At 40.8% G+C, this 12,467-nt stretch overlaps 1 protein-coding gene across 1 annotated transcript in view; it reads left to right on the top strand.

Annotated features, from left to right (window-relative positions):
• LOC128700925 (uncharacterized) overlaps positions 1-12,467 on the top strand; it is a 254,943-nt gene that overhangs the window by 134,016 nt on the left and 108,460 nt on the right. The window contains exon 4 of the mRNA XM_053794400.2: positions 8,956-9,096. Coding sequence (XP_053650375.2) covers positions 8,956-9,096 — 141 coding nt within the window. The remainder of the gene's footprint in view (positions 1-8,955; positions 9,097-12,467) is intronic.

Below are 12,467 nucleotides of genomic sequence, written 5' to 3'. Positions count from 1 at the left end.
GTACAAGGTACACAAATTTTCAAGAATCTTGTTACAGAATTCACTTCCATTATCAGTTACTAGGGATTTAGGGTGGTATGTCTACAGATTATATGCTCTTTGAAAGCTTTAGCTACAGTCTCGATAGTCTTATCTGCATTAGTAACTAACTCACAATATCTGGTGAAATGATCTACCATAACACACAGATGCTTGTTGCCTTGGAGGGAACATTGGAAATTAGTTAACAGATCTATGGTAACTCTTTCTCATGGTTCACTCATGGTGAGATACACCTGGATAGGATTTGGACCAGTGACCATTGGACCATTTATGTTGCATGCAGACACCACATTTCTTAACATACTCGGAAATATAAGTTGCCATACATGGCCAAGAGTATTTCATTCTGGCTTGTTTAACAGAACGATCCATACCAGGTGCACAATGCCTGGTGCATCATAAACTAGCTGTAGAGCTACATTCACTAGTGACTGTGGAATTGCTAATTGGTATACCCTTCTGCTTGGGGTACCCAACTCGGCTGTTTGATACAGTAATTCTTGGCTCATTACAAAGTCACTAATGGGTGCTGGTGGCTTCACAGTCAGAATAAGATCTTCTTGGAGCAGGAATCTTATCACACTAGACCACAAGGGATCTGTTCCTTGTGCATTCTTTACCTCTTCAGCACTAAATGGAGGGTCTGCAGTTACTACACTAACATGTCGCAATAGAGCATCAGCGACTACATTTGATCTGCCAGGCAAGTGTTCAAAGGTTGGTTTTAACTCTTGAATGGTCAAGGACCAACTGGCTGACCTTCCAGTGGGTTGTTTATTCTGGAACAAAGGAATCAGTGCAGCATGATCTGTCAAGACGTAGACAGGGTACTGGTATGTGATGTCTCTGAAGTGCTTCAAAGACCACACTATTGCTAAAGCTTCTTGCTCGGTTACTGTACAATTATGTTCAGCCTTTGTAAAGACTTGGCTAGCAAATGCAACTGTGTTGTACTTGCTATTGGTTTTCTGGGCTAGTATGGCACCTATGCCAATTGAACTAGCATCAGTTGTCAGATAGAAAGGTTTAACAAAATCTGGAAATTTCAAAGTTGGAGGAGATGTTAACTTTTCTTTGAGGGTCTGGAATGCTCTTTCTTGACGGAAGGTCCAAACAAAAGGAGCATCCTTCTTAAGCAACTCAATTAGAGGAGCTGCTAAGGAAGAAAAATTAGCAATGAAGGATCTATAAAAACCTGCTAAGCCCACAAAGGATCTTACGGCATCAGCAGTTTTTGGAGATGGAAAATTAGACACAGCCATGACTTGGGTCAGTCGTAATCCCTCTAGGAGTGACTACGTGACCCAGATCTGAAAAATTGGCATTTCGACAGTTTGATCATCAAGCTTACTCAGCATCATGTCCAGTCTTTCCAAATGTTTTTCCACGTCCTCGGACATGATGATTATGTCATTTAGGTACACCATAAGTGCGCTGTCTATGAGACCTCTAAAGATGTTTGTCATTAGCCTTGAGAATGTGATAAGAGAAGATCATAATCCAAATGGCATATGGTGGAAGTGATAATGGCCAGTTGTAGTGGAAAACGCTGTTAGCTCTTGGCTTTCCTCGTGGAGAGGAACTTGCCAGAACCCCTGTAACAAGTCTAGGGTTGAAAAAACTTTATTATCTCTGATACTGCATAAAAGATCATCAAGTACAGGGAGTGGAAAGTGATATGGAATTGTTTTCGCATTTAGCTTCCTAAAATCAGTCACTGGGCGCCAAGTACTGTATGGTAGTTGATCACCATGCACAGATACCATAGGTGAAATATGGTTGGTAATCACCATGCACAGATACCATAGGTGAAGTAGGGTTGTTAATCACCATGCACAGATACCATAGGTGAAGTATGGTTGTTATTCACCATGCACAGATACCATAGGTGAAGTATGGTTGTTATTCACCATGCACAGATACTGTAGGTGAAGTATGGTTGTTAATCACCATACACGGATACCATAGGTGAGTTAAGGATATGTGAGAGTGCAGTACAAAGTAATGATGGATGTTTGTGGAACATATTTTCGAAAGACTGCTCACTGTTTCAGAATTTTTTTTCAGAAATGTTCACGATATATGTGTCATCCTTAGTTTACTGTAAAGGTGTATTGCCAAGAATTTACTCTCATTCTACCTGTCAATTAACACATTGTTTATGTTCAAATAAAAATTTTGGTTTCTTCCTAAACATTACATTGAAAGTCTTGTTAGTATTGAGTTTGTGTTGTGATCCAAGTAAATAGTTTATCAAGTACTCATCTAAATTTGATTGCAGAGGTCGTGTCACAGCTCCTGGCCCATCCTCTTCACTGGTCTCTAATTGGTCACTTCCTGCACCATGAGCTTTTTCATATCTCTTCACAAAGCTATTTATGGATCCTGCCTCCACTACATCACTTCCCAGACTATTCCACTTGCAGACAACTCTGTGACTGAAGAAATACTTCCTAACATCCCTGTGATTCATCTGAGTCTTCAACTTCCAACTGTGACCCCTTGTTGCTGTGTCCCATCTCTGGAACATTCTTTGTCCACCTTGTCTATACCTCTCAGTATTTTATATGCCATTATCATATCCCCCCTATCTCTCCTGTCCTCCAGTGCCGTCAGGTCTATTTCTCTTAACCTCTCCTTGTAGAAGAGGTTAAGACTAGTCCCTTAGCTCCTGGACTAGTCTTGTTGCAAACCTTTACACTTTCTCTAGTTTCCTTACATGCTTGGCTAGGTGTGGGTTCCAAACTGGTGCTGCATACTCCAATATAGTTATAGCATACATGGTGTACAGGGTTCTGAATGATTCCTTATTAACATGTCGGAATGCTGTTCTTAGGTTTGCTAGGCATCCGTATGCTGCAGCAGTTATTTTGGTTGATGCGAGTCTCAGAGTGCCTGGTGTTATACTCATCCCAAGATCATTTTCCTTGAGTGAGGTTTGTAGTCTCTAGCCCCCCTAGACTGTACTCCATCTGTGGTCTTCTTTGCCCTTCTCCAATCTTCATGACTCTGCACTTGGTGGGGTTGTCCTCGAGGAGTCAATTGCTTGACCAGGCCTGCAGCCTGTCCAGATCCCTTTGTAGTTCTGCCTGGTTCTCGCCCAATTTAATTTTTCTCATCAACTTCAAATCATCTGCAAACAGGGACATCTCTGAGTCTATTCCTTCTGTCATGTCATTCACAAATACCAGGAACAGCAATGGTCCTAGGACGGACCCCTGTGGAACCCCACTCATCACAGACGCCCACTCTGACACCTCACCATTTACCTTGACTCACTGTTGTCTTCCTGACAGGTATTCCCTGATCCATTGCAGTGCCTTCACTGTTATCCCTGCCTGGTCCTCCAGTTTTTGCATTAATCTCTTGTGTGGGACTCTGTCAAATGCCTTCTTACAGTCCAAGATAATGCATTCTACCCACCCCCCTCTCTTGTCTTAATGCTGTCACCCTGTCATAGAACTCCAGTAGGTTTGTGACACAGGATTTTCCATCCCTGAAACCGTGCTGGCTGTCATTGATAAGCTTATTCTTTCCAAGGTGCTTCACCACCCTCCTCCTGATAATCTTTTCCATGACTTTGCATACTATACACATCCGTGACACTGGTCTGTTGTTTAATGCTTCGTGTCTGTCTTCCTTTTTTTTTAAATTTGAACTACATTTGCTGTCTTCCACAGTTCAGGTAGTCATCCTGTTTGGATACATGTGTTGAAGATTATTGTTAGTGGTACACATAGTGCCTCTGCTCCCTCTCTCGGGAGCCATGGAGAAATGTTATCCTACCCCATCGCCTTTGAGGTATCTAGCTCGTTTAGCAGCCTCTTCACTTCTTCCTCAGATGTATTTATTGTGTCCAACACTTGATGATGTACCCCACCTCTCCGTCTTTCTGGAGTCCCTTTTGTCTCCATTGTGAACACTTCTTTGAATCTAGTAGTCCAGGACACTATTATATTATAGGTACTTAACTTTTTTGTGTGTTTCTTAAGTGCAAGTCGGCCATCGCTAATATGACAATCAGTAATTCGGTTACATGAGTAATCTGGCACTAATTTCGGCAAGCATAATTTCAAATTTCTGGGGTTGCCACACCAACCTGCCGTTAGTGTTTGGTGGCGTTATTTCCTGCAAGAGTCATTCCAATTTCTTTTTCTCCATTTATTGTTATAACCTGCTCACTTTTAGCTCTAGCCATAGTTCCAACAAATAAAAGATATGCTTCTCGTTGTGTAAAGCACATACTCTGTATATTGTCCATAATAGTGAAGGTGGCTTTGAAGCCACTGTTGGTCGCCATGAGCTCAGCTCACTCAGATAAGCTGTAACTGGTAAATCTGGGCCTACATATGAGAGAATAGGTCTGTGTGGTAAATGTGTACTATATAAAAAAAATCCTGCAGCACGAAGTGCATAATGAGAAAAAAAAAATTGCGACCATGGTGTAAAGCACCGACTTTGTGGTGTATTTTCGCATAATTATAAAAGTAATAACAACAACAATAATAATAATAATAATAATAATAATAATATCTTTATTTACTACAAGTACACGTACAAGGTATACAGACATACTACTATAGAGAAAGTCGCTTGTTATGCTGAGCATAACAAGCATAACAAGTTTTGTCCCAGGATGCGACCCACGCCAGTCCACTAACACTCAGGTACCCAATTTACTGATGGGTGAACAGGGACTTCAGGTGTCTTATGGAAACACGTCCCAATGTTTTCCAGCCGTACCAAGGGAGATTTGAACCCCGAACCTCAGTGTGTGAGCTGAGTGTGCTAGTGATCGAGCTATGGTTGTATTCTCATTTGATAGAATGGAAGATATACTACAGAAATAGATATAATTTTGATTGGTTTCACGAGGAAAAATACCTTGAAATTAAGTTGAAAGTAGCAGAAATGTCTGATTTTTGCGGATGTCAGGAGTAAACGAATGACGTCACTGTCGAATGTGTGTCCAAATGGCCAGTCTAATATGCAGTCACAAATGGGTTGACATTATTTATACAATTATTACAATAATGCATTAATCTACTTAACAGTAAATCTTCTATTTTTTTTGTGTGAATAAAAATTCAAAATGAAAAGAAAGCGTAATATAAGAAGGCCTGGAGACGTGACTAATGAACAAAGAAAATGTCTATTTTAGTGCCAGGAATGTTTGCATTGTTTATTCTGGACCATATATTGAAATTGGCATCTTCTGAAATTTGTGAGAAATTGGCCAGATTACCAATTTGTGACCACTTTATTGGGTAGTTGAAATAAGTGAATGGACGGTTTCTTGTACTCATTCAACAGAATAGAAGGAATGGGGCAAAAATAGGGCGTAATGTGGGTGAAATTGCCGATGCGTAAATATCACTGCTGGATTAAGTGTATTCTAACCTAATCACTCTGTAATAAACCATACCACGGGAGGGGATAGAACTCGCGGTCAGAGAGTCTCAATACTCCAGACCGCCACGTTAGCCACTGAACCAGCCCGTGGTATGGTTTGTTTGCAATCGTGTCATTACGATTTCGTGAGTCATGTTAACGGCTTTGAGGGGACTTGAGCTAGAGTTCGTCACGGCCACGCTAGCTGGAGATTTGTCTGTAAAAACTTGCATTTGTGGTCACAGTGGTGCCTATGCTAAGCTTCCTATGGTGTAGAAATATACCTAGTTGGACGAATCTTATTGTGGCTAGCTGGTTCAGTGGCTAACGCGACGGTCTGGAGTTTCGAGATTCTCTGATCGCGGGTTCTATCCCCGCCCGTGGTATGGTTTGTTTGCAGTCGTGTCATTACGATTTCGTGAGTCATGTTAATGGCTTACCCTTAACCTGCACACATGTATGAACTACCTAAGATACGTAATAATATTTCTCTGAGACCAATCACATCAAGTATAGGTAGTGCACAACACAAACCAGCCAGAGTTCTCACCAAACATCTTTCAAGCTTTCTGGGTACTATCAGCCCTGCCCATCTATAACATTCAAGCGACCTCCTGAACTGCATCAGAGACTTTTCCATCTGACACAAGAAACTAAGTAGTTCTGACGTAACTTCCCTCTTCACTAAAGTACCCACCACATAAGCCATAGATATTCTCTTCCTCTACCTCACAGGGATTTCATTGACCTGACTGAGCTCCGCCTTTATTCAACTGCTTTTTGTCAATAATAAGCTCTACAAACAAACCTATGGTATGGGAATGGGGCCCTTACATTATCAGTGCTGTCTTCTGCAACTAGTATATGGAATGCCTGAAACTAAATGCTTAGCCAGCATCATCCCCAGCAGTGTTAGTTGGTTACGTTGTGTGGACGATGTCCTCATAATAACTCCCAAACAATTTGATGTGTGGAATCTTCAGAGAAGGCTCAGCACACTCATCTTTGCTCAGTTGACTTCGCCCATGGCAGGACATAGACACTGACACCCACCATTGCCATCTACCTATGATCCCCATGGGGGAAGGGAACTTTTACTCTGCGCCCGTCAACATATGTGGTCCTCCCCCTCGACCCTCGGCGAGCTACTCAAATCGTGTGAAAATCAGACCCAGCAATGGGGCAGTTAGCGACTCATCCAAATTAGCACTTGCAGCTGCCATCAGGGGCAGCTTGCAGGTCAAGTTTAACATGATTCACCAAAATGCCTGAACTGTAAGAGCGACCACCACACACTTGCTGCCAAGTGCTATGTATGAAGAGAAATCTTCAAGAAAAATCAAGAGGAGCAAAAGAATTCATCTACAAGGTTTCCAGCATACACTACCATCACCAGATTACAAGCCACCGTCCTCCATTAGCAACATAATACCTCAAATACCTGACGGCGTACCTACAATAATCCCCTACTGCATGATTATGCTCAGATGCACAATATGGCAATACCAGGAACCTTTAACATGCCAAGACTTAACATGCCAAGTTTTACCTTCACAGATTCTTCACCTTCAACTGATATATTCAAGTACACCGCCAAACTCGTCAGTGTCACAACAACCGAAAGCTGCTCTCAAGCAGAACTATCTCCACCTTGATGAGAGACTCCTTCAGTTCCCACCAATGAGATGACGCCAATGATTTCCACCACCATTGCTGCTGACCAATCAGCATCCTCACCTCAACCACACCAACCTAAAGCCAAGAGAGCGAAAACACTACTACCAGCTGATAAAAACATGGATGCAGAAGTAGATGATCCTCCTCCCTACATCTCCTGGGTAAATATTATTTTCTATACAGCTTCATCATACGATAAAGAATTGTATCTGGAAGACCTGTACACACATATTCAATGTGGAACAGTCAAATTTACCTGAGTCCCTGCAAGTAAATGCTCGACCAAAGCACTGCTGGAAAGCATTCAAAAAGCGCAAAATAAGATAACCAAGGTTATACTCATCATCATCCCCGAACACAGATTCAACAACCTTAAAAATGGATCCTCCTCCAAAGATATGAAATAACTCCAAAACTCCACCAAAACCATCATGAAACTGCAACCTCTCTCTCTCTCTCTCTCTCTCTCTGAAAAGACCATCGACCAATCACCATGTAGCTGCCATTTCTACCTCTCCTGCAACCCTCCAGCCACCATCAAGACACAAGACTCAGTTTTCAGTACGTCTAGCTTGTGATCTGCCTATCATTTGCTTGCATACATATACTTCACAGTGCCTTTTGGCTGAGTCTAGCCCTGGCTCTTTTTCATCGACTGAAGACATTCCTCTCCACAGCTATTCTTCATGTGTCCCCACTTCCCCACTCACCCCTTGTGGGGTCTTACCTGCGAGTCTCTTCTGTTCTGTTCTAGCTCAGTGCAGTTGAACTGGCTATCCAGTTTACACTTGAAGAGGAGTCCAATGGCAGGTTTCTTTTTCTAGATATCCTTATTCACAAAGTAGATAACACTCTAAGGTTTCAAGTTTAGAGGAAGCCTACGAAAAAAAATGATCTCACACAGTCAGGATACTAAGACCAAAAGAGGCATCACCATCACTGGAATTTTCCTAAGAGCATTCCTAATTTGCAGTCAAGAGCTTCTTGATAAGGAGCATACATGTATCCAAAAAACCCTTCACTGATCGACATTTCACTTCTTTTTTCATCAAAGACAACAAAACAACGAGCCCTCCAGATCATCAATTTTCCACACACTAACACCACTGGCTGTAGGGAAGGATTATAACTTTATTAAATAAAGTTATAATCCTTCTCTACAGCCAGGTTGTACTGGCTAGAAATTGTTATCACAACCAGTACTTTCACGAAAGATCTGCCTAGGATGAAATTGAAGAATATTGAACCAATCAATGAAGGGGTTTACACTACTCCCTGTGGAGGTTGTGACAGAATATACTTAGGTGAAATGGCAGGAAACCTTGAAAAATGTCTCATTGAGGAAATTAATACATGTGGGAATGATAACTCGAACAATATCTGCATACAGCACCAGAATTCTGCGAACCACCTGATGAAATTCAACAACGCCCGCCTGTTGATTAAAATTCCAATTTCCATGAAAAAATACCTCAAATCATCATTAATCACTATTTCTAACACAGACAGAATAAAGGCAGCTTCATCATCTTTGAAGTATTAGCAAGAATTCTTCTCAAATCGATAAACCCTGCCATCACATAGCTACTACCACTACAACTACTACTACTATTATAAGTACTACTATTACCTACAATGATTATATTATGCTTCGCACCTCATCTGTACCTATACATACCTTCTGTGTCCCTGTATTGTTTGTAACAGCTTAACAAAGCTCTTGGAGAGCGAAATGTTGCCACAATACAATGTCGCATTAGTTGCACTTTTGTCAGTAATTCTACCAACATTAGGGTATAGATTGTTGCTGGCAACTACCATTAATATTTATGTTGATAATAACAGGTGCAGGAGACTATCAAGAAGGCTCTGAACATGACCACAGAGACAGGTGCCACAGCTGTCCCTGTCCTGGAAGATTCTGGCTCCACCATTATGGAGAAAGTTGAGCTAATTACTGGTGAAATATCTCCCAAGAAGTTAACTGTAAGTTGAAAATCCTTGTTAGCTTCTTTTTCATGTAATACAGTATAATATTATTAATATTTAAAATATTAATATGATCACCATAATATTCATTGTTAAGAATGATTACTTACTCTTTTATACCTTTACTTTGATAAACTTGCTACATAAGTTATATATACACTACTTTTCATAATGGTTGGTAGGTAAGATACATAGGCAACAATTAGGCAACTTTATTCCGAAACATTTCGCCTACACAGTAGGCTTCTTCAGTCGAGTACAGAAAGTAGGCAGGAACAGTAGAGATGTGAAGACGATGTAATCAGTCCATCACCCTTGAAGTAGTAGATTTTAGGTTGTCAGTCCCTCAGCCTGGAACTGAACTTCTCCAGGCTGAGGGACTGACAAACTCAAATCTACAACTTCAAGGGTGATGGACTGATTACATCGTCTTCACATCTCTACTGTTCCTGCCTACTTTCTGTATTCGACTGAAGAAGCCTACTGTGTAGGCGAAACGTTTTGGAATAAAGTTGCCTAACTGTTGCCTATGTGTTTTACCTACCAACCTGTCGGTATTGTATACCATTTTGATATTTACTCTTCATAATGTTTAGACAGACAGGTCACTCTAACATTCCTTACAGTTATCATACTGTCATGAAAATAGGCATTGTATCAAGTAAACCAAGTGAACGTCCATTCCAACGCTGAAACAGTATATAAACTGAATAACTTTTCCACCATACTATTAAATCTTTCCAGCTAACTCTTAAACTCTAATTAGTGATTATCTCAATGATAACTATCTCAAATCTCTCTTCCTATCCCCAGCTAAATATATAGAAATTACTTCAACAATAAAATCACTAGCAAAGCAGGAAACAAAGTACCATCACTGATATACAGTGGTCCCTTGACTTACAATGGGCTGGAGTTACGATTTACTCCCATAGAGGAATTTTGTCTTTGAGTTGTAATTAAAAATTGGAGATAGGATATGTCTGTTGGTATGACTGTTGTGGGTCGCATCCTGGGATACGATATGTCTGTTGGTATGACTGTTGTGGGTCGCATCCTGGGATACGATATGTCTGTTGGTATGACTGTTGTGGGTCGCATCCTGGGATACGATATGTCTGTTGGTATGACTGTTGTGGGTCGCATCCTGGGATACGATATGTCTGTTGGTATGACTGTTGTGGGTCGCATCCTGGGATACGATATGTCTGTTGGTATGACTGTTGTGGGTCGCATCCTGGGATACGATATGTCTGTTGGTATGACTGTTGTGGGTCGCATCCTGGGATACGATATGTCTGTTGGTATGACTGTTGTGGGTCGCATCCTGGGATACGATATGTCTGTTGGTATGACTATTGTGGGTCGCATCCTGGGATACGATATGTCTGTTGGTATGACTGTTGTGGGTCGCATCCTGGGATACGATATGTCTGTTGGTATGACTGTTGTGGGTCGCATCCTGGGATACAATATGTCTGTTGGTATGACTGTTGTGGGTCGCATCCTGGGAAACAAGATTAACAAACTATATTTCTATAAAGCGAAGAACAGTACATTATAAAATTAGGGTAACTGATGTATATAAACTACTTTGCAGAAAGTCCTTTACTGTGCAAGGCATTTTGGGCAGACTTAAAATTAAATTATGATTACTAGTGTATGAGAATAAAAAAACATAGTTTATATTATATTGGAAGTATTAGGTAATTGAATAAACAAAAAAAAATCTAATTAGTGATGCATTAAGGATGAACTTAGGTACAAGGGTTAAAGGAATGATGGAACAAAGAACAGGATGCTTTCTATATACAGTGATGTCAGCTAGGTCTGTAATACTTGCATCATGTACTTTTAGAAATAAAGATTATTATTATTATTATTATTATTATTATTATTATTATTATTATTATTATGATTATTATCATTATTATTATTATTGTAAAGCAGAGAATCTGTAGTTTGGAAATTAGGAGGTGTCGGATTACCAAAACTATTATTCAGAGTGCTGAGGAGAGGTTGTTGAAGTAGTTCAGACATAAAGAGAGAATGGAACAAAACAAAATGACTTCGAGAGTGTATAAATCTTCAGTGGCAAGGTCGGGGTCGGCCTATGAAAGGGTGAAGAGAGGGGGTAAAGGAGGTTTTGTGTGTGATGGGCATGGATTTCCAGTAAGCATGCCTGAATTTGCTTGATAGGAGCGAATGGAGACAAACGGATTTTAGGACTTTATGTGCTGTTGGAGTGTGAGCAAGGTAACATTTTAGAAGGGATTCAAGGAAACCAGAAAGACGGACTTGAGTCCTCGAGATGGAGGTGGGGAGTACAGTGCCAGCACTGTACTTCCCATTGTATTTACTGTACTATACTGTACTGTACTGTACTTACACTGTAGTGTAAGCGCACCTCTGGCAAGACAGTGATGAAGTGAATGATGATGACATTTTTTTTTCAGGCTGCCCTGCCTTGGTGGGAAACGGTCGATGTGTTCATAAAAATAAAATAATTGTTATAAACTAAAGAAGGAGGCAGATAGCATATGATATAAACAACTATTGGAAGAAAGATGGGCTAGTTAGAGTACAGGGAATGAAGTTGAAGAGGTGTGGGGTATATTTAAGAATGTAGTATTAGTGTGTTCAGCAGAAGTTTGTGGTTACAGGAAAGTGGGTGTGGGAGGGATGAAGAGTGATTAATGGAATGATGAGGTTAAGAGAGTAGTAAGAGAGAGAAAAAGTTAACAAATGAGAGGTTTGTATCAAAGTAGAAGTGATACAAGGAGAGATGAGCATATGGAGAGAAAAAGAGGTTAAGAGATGCTATCAACAAATTTTGTTGAGAATATGAAAATGTTATGAGTGTGATAAATAAGTAGAGAGCCTAGGGAACAAATGGATTTTTTTTATTTTTTTTTTATCACACTGGCCAATTCCCACCAAGGCAGGGTGGCCCAAAAAAGAAATACTTTCACCATCATTCACTCCATCACTGTCTTGCCAGAAGGGTGCTTTACACTACAGTTTTTAAACTGCAACATTAACACCCCTCATTCAGAGTGCAGGCACTGTACTTCCCATCTCCAGGACTCAAGTCCGGCCTGCCGGTTTCCCTGAACCCCTTCATAAATGTTACTTTGCTCACACACCAACAGCACGTCAAGTATTAAAAACCATTTGTCTCCATTCACTCCTATCAAACACGCTCACGCATGCCTGCTGGAAGTCCAAGCCCCTCACACACAAAACCTCCTTTACCCCCTCCCTCCAACCTTTCTTAGGCCGACCCCTACCCCGCCTTCCTTCCACTACAGACTGATACACTCTTGAAGTCATTCTGTTTCGCTCCATTCTCTCTACATGTCCGAACC

Source organism: Cherax quadricarinatus, unplaced genomic scaffold (genome assembly GCF_038502225.1).
Source record: "Cherax quadricarinatus isolate ZL_2023a unplaced genomic scaffold, ASM3850222v1 Contig84, whole genome shotgun sequence".
In the NCBI taxonomy this organism is placed as follows: domain Eukaryota; kingdom Metazoa; phylum Arthropoda; class Malacostraca; order Decapoda; family Parastacidae; genus Cherax; species Cherax quadricarinatus.
Note: the sequence above shows the minus strand (reverse complement) of the source record. Positions and strands in the feature narration are given on the sequence as shown.